The 21,980-nt window shown below is 41.2% G+C and overlaps 1 protein-coding gene across 1 annotated transcript in view; it reads right to left on the bottom strand.

Moving 5' to 3' along the window:
- The window catches only part of LOC139444898 (calcium/calmodulin-dependent protein kinase type 1-like), an 84,978-nt gene that overhangs the window by 49,019 nt on the left and 13,979 nt on the right, over positions 1 to 21,980 (bottom strand). The window contains exon 2 of the mRNA XM_071225903.1: positions 10,921 to 11,055. Coding sequence (XP_071082004.1) covers positions 10,921 to 11,055 — 135 coding nt within the window. The remainder of the gene's footprint in view (positions 1 to 10,920; positions 11,056 to 21,980) is intronic.

Raw genomic sequence — 21,980 nt, 5'->3', positions numbered from 1 at the left:
ATCATGAACACTGGACATACATCCTGAATACTGGACATACATCATTAATACTGGACATACATCATGAATACTGGACATACATCATGAACACTGGACATACATCATGAACACTAGACATACATCATGAACACTGGACATACATCATGAACACTGGACATACATCATTAATACTGGACATACATCATTAATACTGGACATACATCATTAATACTGGACATACATCATGAACACTAGACATACATCATGAACACTGGCCATACATCATGAACACTGGACATACATCATGAACACTGGCCATACATCATGAATACTTGACATACATCATGAATACTGGACATACATAATTAATACTGGACATACATAATGAACATAAATGATATTAGGTTGTTTTTCTGCATCCCAAAACTTCAGTCTAGAGTCCTGTCTTTGACCCAACAGGCTGATGGCTGACTGGATGCCATTGTAGGCAAACGACAGTCTGCAAGATATGTTGGCACATAACACATTCATAAATTCTTTTTTTGTTATAGTAAAACCAGTAGTACTATATATTGCATGTTACATCTTTTCAGATTCCAACTTTGTGGGTTGCGTAAGACTCATATAAGCCACCTTCCTCGAGGTCAGAAGGTGGTTGAAACCCTCCAGGTAACAGCTTGGGCTGTTAGCAGAAACATCAATCTGGCCATCACTATGGAAAATAAAGTTACACTTTAACATTCCTCTTTTCAAAATAGGTAAATAAACCAGTCTAGATTCCATTAGGCACTGTCAAGAGCAGTGACATGGCTGAGCCATGAAGAATTCCTGAGACAGTTCTTCCCTGGGCAGACTAGGCATGCTGTGGGTGAGTCATCTACAAGGTGTCTGAAGCTCCCAACACCATATCAGTCAAAATACCAACTTCTTCTGCCAGTGGCCCTTTGCTTACAGGCTTGAAATAATTCAATCAAATCTCAACTGAGAGTAATATAAGGAATGGCATTCAGGACAGTACTTTTATTCATGTCAACATCTTGGAAAAATTGTTGTAATTGATGGAGGAATCCCAAACGCTGTGCACTACAGCTACCCTCAGCTGGCACAGGGCTGACTGGGAAAGAGTGTTTATACAATGAAATAAGTCTGTGATCCAGAGAGAATACTGAGGCAAGTGAGTGTGATCTGACGGTGGCTAGCCCATCATACGACCATCAAGCCACAAGTGTTGTGCTTTAAGTACTGATAATCCATTTCCTCAACACTCATCCCACTCCTATTGCCAGCAGCCTCTCGTATGAACAATTAATGTATGGTTTGGTTTGGGAATATGTTCAACAGACAAACTGGCAAAATATTTGTGTAGGAATCTGTTTGCATGAAACATGTTGTTTGATTGCTTACAGTTTGTCTGTTTCTGAACAGAAGTGGAGTTGTTAGTTGTCGCAGTTCAAGTGGAAACCTAAACTTTAAAGTACAATTGAGAAAAATAATAGGTGCCTAAGTACACCTGTCCTTATAACAGTGAGTGAGTTAGTGAGTGCTCACATTATAAGTAGCTGCACCTGAAACACTTGTTCGCATTACAATGAGCCTCCACAGCTTTATTGAGCTGTCTCCAGTATAAGATCTCAGTATAAGATAACAAGGGGGGGTGTCAGCCCCACCATTATTACAATTTTGAATCCTCACCACCGGAGAATGCTTCCAACCAAATATGGTTGATATCTATCTATTTGTTCCAGAGAAGAAGTCGTTTAAAGCAGTAGAGCCAAATTACCCCTCATTGGCCCCGCCCTTCAGCCCCACCGTTTGTACAATTTTGAATACCCATTACCTAGGGATGCTTCCAGTTAAATTTCGTTAATTTCCAGTTCAGAAGAAGTCATTTGAATAAAATGTTGACTTATCGACTATGGACGGCCGACGGATGCCACGGTATGGCATAAGTTCACTTTGGTCCTTTGGACCCAGTGAGCTAATAATAAATCATCATTTCTAGTGTTAAAACAGGCTTAATCATAACTTTCATATACACAATGATAACTATTGTTTGATTTCTGATTGTAAATTTATAATTTTGGTTAGTTTTGTTTGTTTGTTGTTTAACCCTGGACTCAGCAATATTCCAGCTTTATGACGGCTGTTAAAAAAAGAGTCTGGACCAGACAATCCAGTGATTGACATTGTGAGCATCAATCAACGAATTGGAATACAATGACATGCATCAACCAAGTCAAGGATCCTGACCACCCGATCCCGTTAGTCACCTCATACGTCAAGCTTTATGCCTTTTACGGCAAGCATGGGTTGCTGAAGACCTATTCTACCCTGGATCTTCACAGGTTTAATCATGACTAATACATTCTTAGCTTTGTTATTGATACCTCTTCAAATAAACAAAACATATTTTCAGACATGTGATCAACACTGATAACAGGTTAGGAACAATCATCTACTTGCCACCATCTGCATAATGAAATTAGTCAGCCAAACTTAACCATATGAACAATGATGAAGGCACAGCCCTGATGACAACTACCCAAGGTTCGGCCAGATCCAGCAGAGCACAAAGAGAGAGCTTATGGTATTGGCAAGTGCCAGGAACTGATTGGGCAGCCCATCTAGGAAGGTCTAATTACACCAGCTCTCCTCACTGTCTCACAATCTGAACAAGTTTCAATACCAAGGTGGCAAAAGAGGCTCCGGGCCTTAGACAATTTGCAAGAATGAAAGCTTAGAACTAATGAAAAATCAATACAAACTTGTACAAAAGACAACAGTGGATTGCCTTGCTTGCAGCAAATGACCAGGGGGAACAGATGTAGCAGTTACATGGAACAGAGCTTGTTGTTTAGTAAGCATGGTGTGGGCCTCCAGAACAGCAGTCTGATGTAACACAACCAGGATAGGCACAGAGACAAACAACCATCACTTCACCTTGCAACAAGTTGTGGTGTCAAATTAAAATATGGAACCAAAGATGTATAACCCAGAGGTCAAAACAATAACTTCATCAAAACAAAACAAAATCATTCCAAGCTAAAGCATGATAAGAGGAAAACATTCATAGATGGGTAAAAAGAAACCATCTGGTATGAAAGCTGGTTGGAGAAGGTGAACGGATTTACAGCTATTATATTGAACGCCAAAACACCACATTAGACTTCTTCCTCCTAACATGCTAGTCATGCATGAAGAACATCACTTTCTAATAATCCCTCTGTAGGCTCTTCCCTTTCTCTTAAACCTTACAAGTATCAAATACTAATCGAAGTTGTTTTAAAAGATTCCAACGTACCATCAAAATCAATGTTGAAACTCTCTGGGGTTTTCTGCTTCACTCATCATATATAAAGCCAAGCCTGCATGGTGAATGATTCAATTTGAGTTGCAACAACTCTACTGGACAGCTGTGATGTAGTTACTGACTTGGTGAGCTCTGTCTTACCCATGTTTGATCACATCAAATCACTGCATGATTAAAGATGAAATGCCATTGATCCCTGGAAGCCATGTCAGAGGAGACATGCCTGTGGCTCAGCATAAAGGATTGGGAAAATTACACAGATCAAGCAAACAGAAGCCTCTCTCCTTCCACAATTTTATCAATTTTAATCAGGTTGTGAAGTGATGACTTCTGAAGTTTGCTGCTGATGTAGTTTGAATGTGAAATTTGAAATGTGCTTCTCCTAATTCTTAGCATCAATAGTCATTTTCTTAGCCTGACCTTTATGCTGTCAATAGGTGAAAACCAAGCTGATGTTCTTCTATACCAGTGAGAGCCAGGTAAGATGGTCTGAGTGACAGTGGCTTACATACCATCACTTCATGGAAAGTTGGCTAGGTTACGTGTTTGAGTGTGTGCTGGTCAAGTATGACAGTGTTTTTTCTCGTGGTACTTCATGGACCGCAGGACAAGTCCCATCAAATGACTGGGGTTGCAATGAGACCTGGAATGGCACACCTACAAAAACTGACATCAAAACAATATTCTCTCATTATATTGATTGCCAAAAGTCCACCCAACGTCAAAATGAAACAAGGTAACATTTTGGCCATATTTCGGCCAAATTCAACTGTCCCAATTTTTTTAAGAGAACCCTAACCACAGCTGTCTACAAGTTGAAACTAATCATGATAGCTACCTTGTTAAATTGCTTTGCAATATATCTCTCTAAAGTTACCCCAAACCCAAAACTATCTTACATCCTTGTGAAACAATGGTTTTTCAGTATCTTACACTACCATTTTGATAAGGATAAAAATTATACCAGAAATTTGTCCAGATCCCTGATGGAAAACATTCTGACTTGATAATCAACAGACAAGGGCAGTGCTGCAAAACCTACACTGATTATATGATAGGAGACACAGTTGTAATTTACTATGTTTTCCCCTTTTCACACCCAGAGACTGATAATACCCCTTTCAGTTTCTGAATCAGCAGGTTGATATTGTTGCCTATACTGGACAAGTCGTCACTTGTCATGTGTTTACATCAAGTACATTAGTATCACCTGCTACATATAGTGAACTGCGCACGTGAGTTGGCCTTTTTTGTTAAGACAATATGATTTTGAAGTCTGCCCCTCAGGAGCTGCAAGCTTATTCTAATCATGCCATTACAATTTAACTGTGCCATTAGCACTGTAGCATAATGCAAAAAATTTTGAACACTGAATTGGCATGAAATTTCATGTAAAACACAATAACTATTTAGTTGACACATGGCTGATAATCTGGATACAGTGGCAGATGGAATCAGCAACAACACACTCCTCTCAATCTGTCTCACAAATTAATGCTAGGACTTGACATGACACAAGTATGACTTGATGTACTCAGGTTTCTGTGAAATCAAAGACATTCTTGCTGTTATTCATCCACTGTTATTGCAGCTCTTTATTCTTGTTAAAGTAGCCTGGATAATTCATTCGTGTTTCTATTTCCATTCTCTGCAATCTCAGCATCAATCATACACAGAATATACTTGGATGACAAACTCCTTCATCCAGCCTACATAATGAGGGTCCTGCTGTAAAGACATCCACAACAAGGAACTACGCACATAGTCATGAGTTATGACAACAACTTCCCCGAGTACATGTAAATGAGAGGCCGAGTGCCTTTTTGTCTGAATACAAAGTTCTCCAGTGTCCAATATAAAACTGACTAACAAAATGGCATTAATCACATACACATTGCAGTGAGTGGCAAGGCTATGTGCACTGCCTACTGTCAGCCTGGTGCCAGTACATGTGCATTGCCTACTGTCAGCCTGGTGCCAGTACATGTGCATTGCCTACTGTCAGCCTGGTGCCAGTACATGTGCATTGCCTACTGTCAGCCTGGTGCCAGTACATGTGCATTGCCTACTGTCAGCCTGGTGCCAGTACATGAGCACTGCCTACTGTTAGCCTGGTGCCAGTACATGTGCACTGCCTACTGTCAGCCTGGTGGTACCAGGAGTCGGCACCAACGTGCACACAACCACCAGGATTATCTCTCCGACATCCCTTCTCTGGTCAGGAAGCTGACAAATGTCAAGCAACTACTTAAGGTCCCAAGTATTCTGAGCCATCATCCTGCTTTACTCTAATATGTTACATTGATATCATAATCAGCTGTCTTTACTGAAATAGGGGGACAACAAATTACATAGTTTTCTTAACAAAATGTGTTCCTGAGAGCCTCACTTCCTAACGGTTGCACCTGTAACATCTGCTCCACCAAACATCCCTTCCTAGACCATAATGAATGCCAACTGGTCAGTTCTAGCAATAGAAGCCATGCAGTAACAGCTGCAAAAACAACAGTTTAATCAATTTGATACATTGTCAAAATGAGGTTTTGTAATCAAGATTACTCTGGTTTTGCTTGATTTTCAAAATGATCAAATTTCAACCATTTATGCCCACAATGTTCCTTAGCACTAGTCCTAAGCTGTTTGTACATAACATGCCATTGATAGGCTCATCATATGTCAGGGTTCTACTACATTGATAGGCTCATCATATGTCAGGGTTCTACTACATTGATAGGCTCATCATATGTCAGGGTTCTACTACATTGATAGGCTCATCATATGTCAGGGTTCTACTACATTGATAGGCTCATCATATGTCAGGGTTCTACTACATTGATAGGCTCATCATATGTTAGGGTTCTACTACATTGATAGGCTCATCATATGTCAGGGTTCTACTACATTGATAGGCTCATCATATGTCAGGGTTCTACTACATTGATAGGCTCATCATATGTCAGGGTTCTACTACATTGATAGGCTCATCATATGTCAGGGTTCTACTACATTGATAGGCTCATCATATGTCAGGGTTCTACTACATTGATAGGCTCATCATATGTCAGGGTTCTACTACATTGATAGGCTCATCATATGTCAGGGTTCGACTACACTGATTGTGACACAGGGAAACGTGCGGTTACATTTATCAGGCAAACAATGTAAATGTCACAAATGAATAATTAACTCTCTTTTATTCCAAAGACATGTTGTGTGTACTTGCTAGTAACTGCAAATACTTTATGAAGAACAAAATATACTGAACCAAATTAAAAACTTCACAATCCTAAAATTTTAACATTTTGACCAGATATCATTGTGGGCCCTTATTGTGTATTTGAACAGTAATGGCCACGTTTTGTCTTCAGATAACACCTGTTTTTGTGCAGGTGAATCAATCAAAATCATGTGCACAGCACTAAAGTGGCAAAAGTGTTTTTTCACGTGCAACTGGTCACGTGGCCATAATACCGCACATGTTTTCAGCCATATTGGCTAGCAGTCATTTCCAAAAAAAGAAAAAAACACAAGAAAACAAAAGTCTTTACGGCCATTTGTCATGCCACGCCTTTCAAATGTGCAACGTGAACGTGCCATCGGCATGTTGCAGACGGGAACGTCCATAGCTGAAGTCGCAAGGACGATGGGTTGTAGTTGACGTACTGCTTATGATTTACAGACGCGTCTACAGCAAACGGGTACCACCACTGATCGCCCTCGGCCAGGTCGACCACGTGTGACGTCACATGCAGAGGATCGTCAGATTGTCCTACGCCACCTCCGTAACCAATTTTTGATGGCTACATCAACCAGAAATGAACTGTTTAGGGGTAGACTGAGTGCGCAAACTGTTCGAAACCGTCTGAGAACTGCACACCTTCAAGCACGGCGGCCATACTGCGGGCCGATTCTGACTCAATTACACAGACGTCAACGTCAATTGTGGGCACAGCTACACTTACGATGGACTCAGAGGAATTGGAATCAAGTCGTCTTCAGTGATGAATCCCGATTTAATCTTCGATTTGCTGATGGTAGGGCGAGGGTGTGGAGGCGCCGTCATGAACGTTACGCCCAGTGTTGTGTACAGGAAGTTGACAGATTTCGAGGCGGAAGTGTCATAGTGTCGGGTGCTTTCTGTGGCAATGCATGTTCCAGGCTTCTTGTCATCCGTGGCAACCTCAACGCTGCTGCTTACCGCGACCAGGTACTGGCACCAGAACTTCTGCCTTTTATGGCAGCACATTGACCCCGTTTGATCTTCCGACACGACAATACCAGACCTCACACAGCAATTTTGACAAGGAATTTCCTTCAGAATGCGGGAGTCAACATCATGGACTGGCCGTCAAGGTCTCGCGACCTCAATCCCATCGAACACGTCTGGGATGCTCTTGGCAGAAGTCTGTGCACTCTCCAGGACCAACCACAGAATTTGCAAGATCTTGGCACCATTTTGCAGCAACAATGGCGTCGTCTTCCCAATCATATGTTCACAAGCATCACAAGGTCCATGCGGAGGCGTTGTATGGCAGTTGTCAACGCACATGGTGGCCATACACGCTACTGAACTTGTGTGCCATCAGATTCTCGAGCTTGGTACTTATGATTTAAACTGTTGATGTTAATACCGTAGGTGCTTGAAACAAATTATGGTTACCACCATTAATTAAAATCCTTCTTTGGACATTAATGATTAAAAATTACCTTCTCTGACACATTTGCCCGTTGTATATCATATATGGGATTACTTTCAAAAATGTGAAGTTTTTAATTTGACTCAGTATATGTTGGCCTTCGCCACTTGAAACTACTATCGGACGACAGGCTATCATTATCATATTATAACATACATAATTTATATTCATTACCATGCCCGTGTGCATCAGTTTCAGTCAGTTAATGTTTATCAGTTACTCTTTTACATTAATCTTAATCTTTACATTTTGAGGGACTTTAATAATTCAATCAAACAGAAGTAATATGTCGATATTACCCCTTTGTCCTTGTACTAATGCAGCAAACATTTAACTGATCACCTTCTCTCTTCATAATGCAGAACATGCTCAAGTGACAATGAATTTATCCTATAATATCTGTTCTCCTTGCAGAAGATCTGTACTCCTTCCAATAGCAATAACATCTCAAAATGCCTGTACTCCATCCAATAGCAATAACATCTCAAAGTGTCCGTACTCCCTCCAATAGCAATAACATCTCAAAGTGCCCATACTCCATCCAATAGCAATAACATCTCAAGTGCCCATGCTCCCTCCAATAGCAATAACATCTCAAAGTGCCCATACTCCCTCCACTAGCAATAACATCTCAAAGTGCCCATACTCCATCCAATAGCAATAACATCTCAAAGTGCCCATGCTCCCTCCAATAGCAATAACATCTCAAAGTGCCCATACTCCATCCAATAGCAATAACATTTCAAAGTGCCTGTACTCCATCCAATAGCAATAACATTTCAAAGTGCCTGTACTCCCTCCAATAGCAATAACATCTCAAAGTGCCCATACTCCCTCCAATAGCAATAACATCTCAAAGTGCCCATACTCCCTCCAATAGCAATAACATCTCAAAGTGTAATTATTCTGCCAAGTGCTGGCCAGCTGATTCAGGGTTTAAATCACCTGATATAAACCTTTACAGCAGAAATATTGTTCACAGCACAACAAATTGACACTTAACCACAATATTGAGTTGAAAAAAACCCAATACAAACAACTATCGTTCTCTGTATGCTAACAAAAGAAACTACTGCAGCCAGTGAAGTAGATGTTAATTGTCAACATTTGACTCCAGTCTGAAAAGGTCTATAAGGGTTGTGTGCAATCTACAAAAACACTACTAAGCATGCTAAGTTAAGTATATTTTTATGACACAGAGAAAGAATTTTGTATTTTTTTATAGTAATGCTAATGGCCATTTTGACTCGCTGTTAGGCATAGGTCATAATCAGTCAATGCAATGTTTGTTACATGTTTTCTAGGACCATGGAAACATCTCAGTTTGGGAGTCAGAAAGGAAACAGAAGATGCATACAGCCAAATCGTTTTCTTTAATATGCCATCTGTTGTCTGCCATCTTATCTGATGCAAGCTTCAGAGACAGGTCAAATTTCGCCATAAATTTAAGATGTGCCAGTTTTAGACAGTTTCAATAATATATTGATGATAATAATCTTTTTTGGCTTAGTCACATTTACAACAACCTTTAGCAAGAAAACAGCTTGGTGAAAGAGGCTGCATGTTTACAGAGTTGGATGAGGTAAACTAAAAATCAAAAATGGTACTCAAACCCATGGTGACATACTGAGGAACATTCAGATCAAAATCAACTTCATTTTCACTATGAAAGTAGGTAATAATGACAAATAAATGGTTAATTGTGTTATTTTATACATTTTCTTAATTCAGAACTTCAACTTTGGCCTTCATCTGAATTTTGCAAATTACATTTTGCTGATATTCCAGAGTCTATTTCACCCTATTCAGCAGCAAATTACCCAGGGCTCACCTGCCTAATGAAGACAAACGAGATGAGAGTGATGGTTTCAGATTCTCCTACAACACCAGGTAGCCATGTGTACATTACTGAAATGTGGCCATGAACAGGTATCACACTAACAGAAGCACTGCTATCACATGGCCTGCATTATACATGCTGCAGCCTTCACAACTCACAAAGGTATCACACCACAAAATCCTACATGATATACAACGCCATGCAGCCTTAAACATGTTAAAGATGTTCCCTTTATACATCATTTTAATGATTTGTTCTCAAAGTTGGTTAGAGATGAAAGCTTAAGTCTTCCTAGGCATTGGCTCAATGCAGTGTTTGCTGAGCTATTGAAAATAGTTTGGGTATGATGCACTGTGCTGCATATATGGTCCTCCAAACCCTTCAAGGTCCTCAACATGAAAGCCAAGGTGTCAGGGCTTCGGTCAAGTTGAACTGGGGATTGCAACAATGAGCTAAATGGGTCATGTTAGAGATGGCGGTGAATTTGTGCAGTCATTGTCAGAACAGTCATTAATGAGACATAACAGTTCAAAGGGAAGACATACTTTTCTCCTTTTCAAATTGGGAGTGGAACATTTCTAACATGCATGTGTTCTCCCTTTCATCACAAGTGAATGTGTGGTTTCAACTGTTTATAAGTATGTACACTTAATACAAACACATACCCTGAAGTAGATGAAAATCAATAACTGATCAGACTTGATAAGAAAGGACCAAGCCCATCTTTTGTCAAAGAAAAGTACAGACAGGATCTTGGGCTACATTACCCCAAAATAGACAGGAATTTACTTTCAACCAATCAGATTAACCCAACCCATCAATATTTCATTAACCCAAGAACAAAATGAAAAATGCCACATGCCAATGAATGCATGAAAAAGTATTTTATATATTAAGAAATGAGTGGATAGACACTAAAATGTCACATTCAGGGTATAGACTTGTATAGACAGTTGTTTCTGAAAAATGGCACCGAACGCTACATCGACAAAATCAGACTTATTAGCATTATCAGTCAGTCGAGCAAGAGTTGTGTATGTCCCCCGGAGACATGTTGTCAGCTGAGAGTCTAGCTTGATGTAGATGCTACTTACCTCCTCAACACGGAGATCTCATTCTCCAGGGCTTCTTCCTTGCCTAGTAAACCTTTCCTGTCAATACATTTCACTGCCATGTACTTCCCCCTGTTTAATTTGTCCTCTCCTAACACAACCTCTGAGAATGCACCTCTGAAACACAAAAGAAACATCATGAGTTACCAGTTAACATTGATCTTCACATCCTCGTCTTAAGTGAAACACATGCTGTGCAGAAGAATAGTAACATTCATTTATTACCCATATGATTAGAAATAACCAAATAAATAATAATCGTATGTGCCCTTTTGCAAAAAAACACATCACATGCATCAGTGTATAGTTTGTGTCATCAGGGCAGAATTGCTGATGTTATTCAAATCTCATTGGGACATAAGGTTGGAATATCGTCACATGTGCAGCGACATCATAGCTGAAGAGTGTTGACAGTTGTGGTTTTCTGAGATGGCTATCGTGATCAGTGCATTTTTCTATTGGGGAGCTCAAAAGGATATTGAAATCATGGATAATAACATAAAGATTATAACACTCACATTTATGTCATACGGATTTTATGAAACAGGTGTAAGGATTCGTATATTACCCTCACACTCACTCGGGAAATACAGGAATTCTGACACTTGTTTCATAAAATCAGTATGACACACATGTTTGTATAATAATCTCTTTGTCTCATAACTTCCGGAAATTGACTTGACTGCCAGAGTCAATGGTGATTGGGTGTGATATGTACTTATGATGAGTCAAAATAATGCAGTTGGAAGCACATCTTGAGAGGAGCATGCATTGAAACTTGGGTATCGAGAAGACAGCTAAGGTTTCTAGTATTTGTTTGTTAGTTAGTTGTTTAACGCCACACTCAGCAATATACCATCTATATGATGTCAGCCTGCAAATAAATAAGTCTGGACCAGGTACACCAGTGGTTCAGGCCTTTGGGACACAATGACACACGATCAATCAACTCACCAAGTCCGACCACCTGGTACATTCAGTCAGCTCTCATGACCAGCATGAGGTTGCTGGGTACCTAGTCTAACCAGGTCCTCCATAAATACAATACATTGTCTGTAAGATGATAAGGCTACCACCTGGCATGCAGCAGAACCTGCAGGAAGACATATTGAGATCAATCACATTGAACATTCTAAGATCTCATGTGATATGATACCCACATAAAGAATACCCACATGACACAGGTGTTGTCCGAGCCTCAGCTGATATGACATGATACCCACAAAATCAATACAGTCACATGACCCAGGTGTTGTCCGAGCCTCAACTGATATGGCATGATACCCACTAAACCAATACACACATGACCCAGGTGTTGTTCGAGCCTCAACTGATATGACATGATACCCACTAAACAAATACAGTCACATGACCCAGGTGTTGTCCGAGCCTCAACTGATATGGCATGATACCCACTAAACCAATACACACATGACACAGGTGTTGTCCGAGCCTGAGTCAACTGATGTGACATGATACCCACAAAATCAATACAGTCACATGACCCAGGTGTTGTCCGAGCCTCAACTGATATGGCATGATACCCACTAAACAAATACAGTCACATGACCCAGGTGTTGTCCGAGCCTCAACTGATATGACATGATACCCACTAAACCAATACACACATGACCCAGGTGTTGTCCGAGCCTCAACTGATATGACATGATACCCACTAAACAAATACACACATGACCCAGGTGTTGTCCGAGCCTCAACTGATTTGACATGATACCCACTAAACCAATACACACATGACACAGGTGTTGTCCGAGCCTCAACTGATGTGACATGATACCCACAAAATCAATACAGTCACATGACCCAGGTGTTGTCCGAGCCTCAACTGATATGACATGATACCCACTAAACCAATACACACATGACCCAGGTGTTGTCCCAGCCTCAACTGATATGACATGATACCCACTAAACCAATACACACATGACCCAGGTGTTGTCCGAGCCTCAACTGATTTGACATGATACCCACAAAATCAATACAGTCACATGACCCAGGTGTTGTCCCAGCCTCAACTGATTTGACATGATACCCACTAAACAAATACACACATGACCCAGGTGTTGTCCGAGCCTCAACTGATTTGACATGATACCCACTAAACCAATACACACATGACCCAGGTGTTGTCCGAGCCTGAGTCAACTGATGGATGAAGAAATTTATGGTATATTAACATTATGCCAAACCGTTCTATCAAGACATCATCATTCAAATGTATAATGATAGCTGTGAAAAAGTTATTTAGACCACTGCTCTGTAAGAATACATCCCACACTGCAATGCTCACTGTGTACTGCCACAGATCCTGTTGTGCGGCTACTAATGGATACTTGGGAGTAAATGGATCTCTGGAGGATTGACAAGTAATCTGCTTTTAGCCTTGCCATATTAAATATCTTACTCCCAATGTGAGACATTGGCTAACAAAAGAACACAGTTTAGTAAGGAAAGTCTTGTGAATTATTTCTTCCTGAATCTGCTGTGCCCTCCATACCACAAATACAGGCCCACCTATCTCACATGTTCCATGACATGTGAACACTGTACAGGCTTTATTCAACATGTTTAGGTGGTCATTTCTCAAACAGACCTAGCTGATCAATCAGAAGACACAATAACACATTATAAACAATCACACATATTTTTGCAAAACCATTCCATTATTAAAACATGCACAGATCAAGCACATCCAAACAAACTTCCCAAATACTACTCTATGCTATTAGATAAATGACATGATTCCTGCTTCAGAGAACAAGAACAAAGTGGGTAGCCAGGGCCCTGACAGCTGCTTTATGTGTTTGACCGGGATTAGATTACATTGATTACTTCAAGTCAATATCCAGTACTGCACTACTGAGGTCAGAGGGGGAAACAAAACAGATAAAGCCCAGTGTCAGCCTCATGTAGGAGACTAGATGCTGTGTCAGCCTCATGTAGGAGACTAGATGCTGTGTCAGCCGCATGTAGGAGACTAGATGCTGTGTCAGCCTCATGTAGGAGACTAGATGCTGTGTCAGCCTCATGTAGGAGACTAGATGCTGTGTCAGCCTCGTGTTGGGGACTAGATGCTGTGTCAGCCTCATGTAGGAGACTAGATGCTGTGTCAGCCTCATGTGGGAGACTAGATGCTGTGTCAGCCTCATGTAGGGGACTAGATGCTGTGTCAGCCTCATGTAGGAGACTAGATGCTGTGTCAGCCTCTTGTAGGAGACTAGATGCTGTGTCAGCCTCGTGTTGGGGACTAGATGCTGTGTCAGCCTCATGTAGGAGACTAGATGCTGTGTCAGCCTCGTGTAGGAGACTAAATGCCTTGTCAGCCTCATGTAGGAGACTAGATGCTGTGTCAGCCTCGTGTTGGGGACTAGATGCTGTGTCAGCCTCATGTAGGAGACTAGATGCTGTGTCAGCCTCATGTAGGAGACTAGATGCTGTGTCAGCCTCATGTAGGAGACTAAATGCTGTGTCAGCCTCATGTAGGAGACTAGATGCTGTGTCAGCCTCTTGTAGGAGACTAGATGCTGTGTCAGCCTCGTGTTGGGGACTAGATGCTGTGTCAGCCTCAAGTAGGAGACTAAATGCCTTGTCAGCCTCATGTAGGAGACTAGATGCTGTGTCAGCCTCATGTAGGAGACTAAATGCTGTGTCAGCCTCATGTAGGAGACTAGATGCTGTGTCAACCTCATGTAGGGGACTAGATGCTGTATCAGCCTCGTGTTGGGGACTAGATGCTGTGTCAGCCTCATGTGGGAGACTAAATGCTGTGTCAGCCTCATGTAGGTGACTAGATGCTGTGTCAGCCTCATGTAGGAGACTAGATGCTGTGTCAGCCTCATGTAGGAGACTAGATGCTGTGTCAGCCTCGTGTTGGGGACTAAATGCTGTGTCAGCCTCATGTAGGGGACTAGATGCTGTATCAGCCTCGTGTTGGGGACTAGATGCTGTATCAGCCTCATGCAGAAGACTAGATGTTGTCCTCTGAAAGCTTCAGCATTATTGCTAAATGATACACATTGATGACTTCAGAGCACTTTAATTAACATTTCTGGAAAGGTCAGAATCCCATTCCTAGACAATTGTTTTATTTTACATTTGATTTTTCCCCTTTCTTGTCCTTTTGAAAATATGACACCTTCCCTGTGTGAAAATCTCTTCTTCCTTAAGAAGTATTTTCCTACAGTTTAAATGGAGCTCAACTAATTCAGTCACCTGGCTCAAGGATTCATTATACTCCTCATTACACCTGCAGCTCATGTAAAACCAACCACAACAAACTACTTGAACAAATTCTAATCGTAACCCACAGGTACATGTACCACTCAACTCTTTCATCACGAACAGTCAGCTATGACATAATATTGTAAAAGAGTGGAAACATCACAGGCAAGTCCGGAGGATGTCACCTCTAGTGAAGCATTCATCTCACCCTTGTGACTATGTACAACAGGATTCATTAGTCTGCCCGGCACTGGCCTGGTCACCCATGTGAGGTGCAAGGCCAGTTTCACTGTGTGGTGGAGCAGGAGTAGATAGATAGCCAGTGGTCAATGACCTGGCAATGGTGTAGACAAGCCTGGGGGCATGGCAGATAATGACCAGCACACAGGCCATCTCTGAGACTGGAATTTCAGGACATTTTATGTGTGGGCTGAAATACTGGCAGTCAAGCACTGTGTTTGATGCAGGTGCAATCAGAGAGGTGACAGCACCATGCTGCACCAAACGAGAAAGGGATCGTACATTTCATTACACTCATATGCTCAGTATTGTTTTAACATATGGTCTTAAATTTCATCATTCAAACTGATATTTCCTGATAGGTATTATAAAGCATTCCCCTTTCACAACTGTCTGACTATGCATATTTCTAAATTTAAAAACATTGCTATCTAATTTTTTTTGTTCTGGAGAGGCACAATCATGAATTAACAATTACACACGGTTCAGTTATTAATTTTGTTAGACTAAGTATATGGTGTCATTCATCAAGTAAAGAACTAAGTAAACATACACACATTTTCTTCTTCTGTAACTTTTGTTCCTGTTAAATTGTATAATCATCAAGATCATAATAATCAAGAAATAAATTTAACTGAAATAATAACTACCATCAACATAAATGATAATTATTCAATGACACAAATAGTATTCAGAGGAGCTACACACTCACATACACACATATATGTAAAATGAGCGTTTTATCCATTGCATACTCGATGACACTGTTGATATGTTGGCACACTCTTTGGGCAACAGATGCCCGGGGTCACTCACAAGTAATAGCCAACCCCAAAACTTCTACCAAATGAATCAGAGGTCTGGCATACCCACTGCGTAATTGTGCTTTGAACAACTTTTTTAGGTGTCAAAAGGAGGGTCATGTCTTAAGTCCCCAAAAGAAAATCATACATATAACTTTATAAGGCAACTATGGAAGTAAACCATACCCTCTTGTTTCCCCAATAAACAAGGTCTGAAAAACAACTCAATTGAGGATGTAAACCGTAACCTCATTTCCCCAATAAACAAGGTCTGATAAACAACTCAATTGAGGATGTAAACCGTATCCTCTTTTCCCCAATAAACAAGGTCTGACAAACAACACAATTGTGGATGTAAACTGTATCCTCATTTCCCCAATAAACAACTAAATTGTGGATGTAAACCGTACCCTCTTGTTTCCCCAATAAACAATTAAGGTCTGACAAACAACACAATTGTGGGTGTAAACCATATCCTCATTTCCCCAATAAACAACTCAAGTGGATGTAAACCGTACCCTCTTGTTTCCCCAATAAACAAGGTCTGACAAACAAATCAATGATACTGAACTTTCAAAACCAACAGTAACTGAAAACTTTGATGAAATTTATTTCAAATTAACATGATTAAGAAAAATTGTTGACTCCATCCAACACCATAAAGCTCTTACAAAAAGTGAGCCATTTCTTCTTCCTGACACAAATTGGCCTTTTCCATGGAGGTTCTCCTGCTAGCTCCACAACATTCTGAGACCACACAGACGTTAAACTACTACCATCACCAATAAACAGTACTTTCAGGAAATGTCAACACAGTTTTTAATATTGGAGCAAGTGTCCCCAAAGGTCAGCAGCATTATGTAAGTGTGGATGGGGGGACAGTTGATCTTTGCAACCAGCTACAAAGTAATTAGCCCCAGTCTGTCAATATTGGCTCACATAGCTGGACACATTAAAACAGTAATTAAATCCTGGTGGACTAGAAGGGAGTCATCACCCTGCTGAAGCTCCCACCCACACATCCACACCTTCCACACATCAACACGGGTCACGGAGGGCTGCGCTTGAAATATTAACGCATGTCATCTCACACTGACACTTCTTCCATTGATCAATGTTTCACCTCCACCTCGCTGAATGCCCACTCTTCAAGTCACATGCAGTCCCAGCCAAGCTCTTTCCTGCAGCTTCAGATAGTCACACTCAGTGCATTACAGCCCCATGGCTATGATGACACAACAGCACAGGCTCCCATGGAACCTACAGTACTTCCCATATATAGTGGTTCTAGTTTGTTTGTTGGTTGGTTAATGTCACACTCAGCAATATTTTAGCTATATGACAGTGGTCAGGAAATAATTGAGTCCGGACCAGACAATCCAGTGATTCACATCATGAGCATCAATCCATGCAACTGTGATACAAAGACATGCATGAGAAAATCTTCCATCAATTTGACAACTGTTATCATGGCAACAACACAGGTCAGTACACAAACATCATGTACATTGACTATGACTGTCTGACATGACAAATATATTCATCCATCATTTTCATGACTAGGGCAGTCCTAATTATACATGAGGTAATTAAATAATTCAGTTGATTACTGGAGTAAAATTCTAGTCACTGGCTCAGTAACTTGGTCCTATTCCCATCTCTAAGTGTATTACACAGCCAGCCAGGGCAGGGAGGTGGCCATGATGGCCACCTGACAGACCAGAGACAATTACGCTGATTGCAATACGATGTTAACAACTGTCACCCAACACTATGTGATCACATTGAGGAGTGACGAGAATAGAGTCCGACTCATCATCCCACAAGTTCAGGGAGCCAGGCTGACTCTAACTCAGTCACTCCACTCACAAACATCACCAGGCCTCAGACACAGCAACACTGAGATGTACTGGCCTTGAACTCAAATACTTCTACTGGACTCTAAACAAAGGATATCTTTATATCTACCAGGTATATATATTAAACAAAAACATCATAGGATTGTTTTCAAGCTTTTGATCCTCTACAAGTGGATGTTATTCCATCCTACTTAGTCTTGTCTTGATACCTTCTTACAAGTAAGCTTTTCCCAAGCAATTAGATATTTCATCACATTTCATGACCCTATTTTCTCCAAAATAACAAAGCACTTGCTTACTAGCATGTATGTGTTGTGGCCAGTCACTGTGAAGACTGAAAAGTGTCCTGGAAGTGACTTACAGCAGCAGCGAGGAATGGATCACTTGATGTGGATGTAAGACTAAACAGCTACTGCATTAATCATGTTAATCCTGCTGGTATCAGCAATACAAATAATGTATGCCTGCAGGTTGTGATTTCACAAACAGTAGAAAGCTCAAGAAGTCATAGGAGACCACAACATAATTCATCCATTATTTGGCTTCACAAAGAAATATCCCCTAGGCGACTGAAAACAACCTTGTTATTCAAGTACCTTTATGACCAAGAAGGTGAAAATTGAACTAACATGCATGCATATAACTGTATGACAGATCACATTGTGAATTGTACAGCGATTAAATACAAAGAAGACATACACTCCTTCCTTTGTTCACATCACTCAGTCTATGATCACTGATATCTCATCATCTGAGGTGCGACCTTCAAGTGTTTTCGTATGTTTTTTATACTTTACTTTATGATTAAAACAGATCTGTTACCTTGCACTGTGTGATTAAGATATCTTGAGGAAACAAAGGGACAATTCTGATTTGCAGGTATGAATAGATCCTTTTAGACTGAAAAGAGTTTGTGTGTGCAACATTAGTTAAAGCTGGATGCTGCAAAGCACCGAGGAAGCACCCTCAGTGAAGGCTTCACTTCAGCCTGTCACTTAGTCGTTGTTTTGGATAGATAATAAAACATAGGTTTTTTTCACATGTAAGACTTGCCATTTGCATGACCACATAAAAAAACTATATAAATATGTTATTTCATACTTTAAAAACTCAAAAGATATATGGCCTCAATTATGGCCAATGATGAACGGATTGTGAGTGACTGGACTCATGATGTCTCTCGTTGCACATACTCACCTCAAACTTGCATTCTTCTTTATGGAAATATATCTATTCTACTGAGATCTAACTTTTAATCCAGTAACTGATGACAATGCAGAGAATAAGGAAAGGGATATATATTTGTACTGAATCTCATCAGAAATATGATCATCCACTTAGTTAGACCCTTTAATCTTGAAATCAGCATTGTAGCATACATTGTGAAAAGTCAGACAGTGTTACTGCATGATCGTTCACGAATATCCTCGCTAAGACCCATCCCCGTGAACAAAATGAAGAAATGCACATCCAAATGATCATAGTTTTGACTCGACCTGTGTCTAGACTCACAGTGACAGTCTACAGCAATCTATGAAGTTTAGCACCTGTTTGACACATCTATATATTCAACATTCTATGATCGTCCAAATGATCAATGATGACCAACACATGTAACCACCACAGGTTCATTATCAATATAATCAACTTTGGAAATATATCCAATCACGTTTATCGTTTGCGCCATTTTGACGCCTTGTACTTGATGTACATCTATTACAACGTGCTGTCATTCTGACTGGACTTACTGTGGTAGTTGTTAACAGACCTTTCTCATCCAATGATGATATTATTTGAATACCTTTGTTGTAAACAAACTACAACAGGCGTTACTCTAGAGCAAGTTAAGCATACATTCACTCACATGACCTCTCCGTGAACTATTTTATTCCATTGTGAAATAAAATAAAATAAATAAATATTTTCACTTAAATTGTAAAAGTAGCTTTTATCACAAATGGTTATAGACTATTACAACATTGCTATATAAGATGAATGCCACGATGGCCCAGAACACACCAGTAGGTGTCCTATCTGGCCACAAAACACACCAGTAGGTGTCCCATCTGGCCACAAAACTTACCAGTAGGTGTCCCATCAGGCCACAAAACATACCAGTAGGTGTCCCATCAGTCCACAAAACATACCAGAAGATGTCTCATCTGGCCACAGTACACACCAGTAGGTGTCTCATCTGGCCACAGAACATACCAGTAGGTGTCTCATCTGGCCACAGAACATACCAGTAGGTTTCTCATCTGGCCACAAAACATACCAGTAGGTGTCTCATCTGGCCACAGAACATACCAGAAGGTGTCTCATCTGGCCACAGAACATACCAGTAGGTGTCTCATCAGGATATAGAACATACCAGTAGGTGTCCCATCTGACCACAGAACATACCAGTAGGTGTCTCATCAGGCCATAGAACATACCAGTAGGTGTCTCATCAGGCCACAGAACATACCAGTAGGTGTCTCATCATGCCACAGAACACACCAGTAGGTGTCTCATCAGGCCATAGAACATACCAGTAGGTGTCTCATCTGGCCACAGAACATACCAGTAGGTGTCTCATCAGGACACAGAACATACCAGTAGGTGTCTCATCTGGCCACAGAACATACCAGTAGGTGTCTCATCTGGCCACAGAACACACCAGTAGGTGTCTCATCAGGCCATAGAACATACCAGTAGGTGTCTCATCATGCCACAGAACATACCAGTAGGTGTCTCATCAGGCCATAGAACATACCAGTAGGTGTCTCATCAGGCCACAGGGGGCACGGGTGGCACAGTCGTCTAAGGCGCCGCGATTCGCTGTGCAGAGTTGTGTCCCTTGGGCACGCCAGAAACCTGTGATTGTGGGTTCGAATCCCGGTTCGCCCTGATTATGTTTCTAGGTTTGTCAGCACCATACCTGTGCTTGTGGGTTTCATCGAAGTGGTAAACGTCTAAGACCTGCATCACTTCGGGCTTTCCTCCCACATTAAGCTGACACGCCGTGATATAACTGGAATACTGTTAAAAGTGGCGTTAAACCCAACTCACTCACTCAATCACTCATCAGGCCACATAACATACCAGTAGTGTCTCATCTGGCCACAGAACATACCAGTAGGTGTCTCATCAGGCCATAGAACATACCAGTAGGTGTCTCATCAGGATATAGAACATACCAGTAGGTGTCTCATCTGGCCACAGAACACACCAGTAGGTGTCTCATCAGGCCATAGAACATACCAGTAGGTGTTTCATCTGGCCACAGAACATACCAGTAGGTGTCTCATCTGGCCACAGAACATACCAGTAGGTGTCTCATCTGGCCACAGAACATACCAGTAGGTGTCTCATCAGGCCATAGAACATACCAGTAGGTGTCTCATCAGGCCATAGAACATACCAGTAGGTGTCTCATCTGGCCACAGAACATACCAGTAGGTGTCCCATCAGGACACAGAACACACCAGTAGGCGTCTCATCAGGCCATTGAACATACCAGTAGGTGTCTCATCAGGTCACAGAACATACCAGTAGGTGTCTCATCAGGACACAGAACATACCAGTAGGTGTCTCATCAGGACACAGAACATACCAGTAGGTGTCTCATCAGGCCATAGAACATACCAGTAGGTGTCTCATCAGGCCATAGAACATACCAGTAGGTGTCTCATCAGGCCATACAACATACCAGTAGGTGTCTCATCAGGCCATAGAACATACCAGTAGGTGTCTCATCTGGCCATAGAACATACCAGTAGGTGTCTCATCAGGCCACAGAACATACCAGTAGGTGTCTCATCATGCCACAGAAGATACCAGTAGGTGTCTCATCAGGCCACAGAAGAAACCAGTAAGTGACTCATCAGGACACAGCACACACCAGTAAGGTGTCTC

Source organism: Haliotis cracherodii, unplaced genomic scaffold (assembly GCF_022045235.1).
Source record: "Haliotis cracherodii isolate W230 unplaced genomic scaffold, xgHalCrac1.p SCAF_6, whole genome shotgun sequence".
Classification (NCBI taxonomy): domain Eukaryota; kingdom Metazoa; phylum Mollusca; class Gastropoda; order Lepetellida; family Haliotidae; genus Haliotis; species Haliotis cracherodii.
The sequence above is the reverse complement of the archived record's forward strand: the minus strand, read 5'-3'. Positions and strand labels throughout refer to the sequence as shown.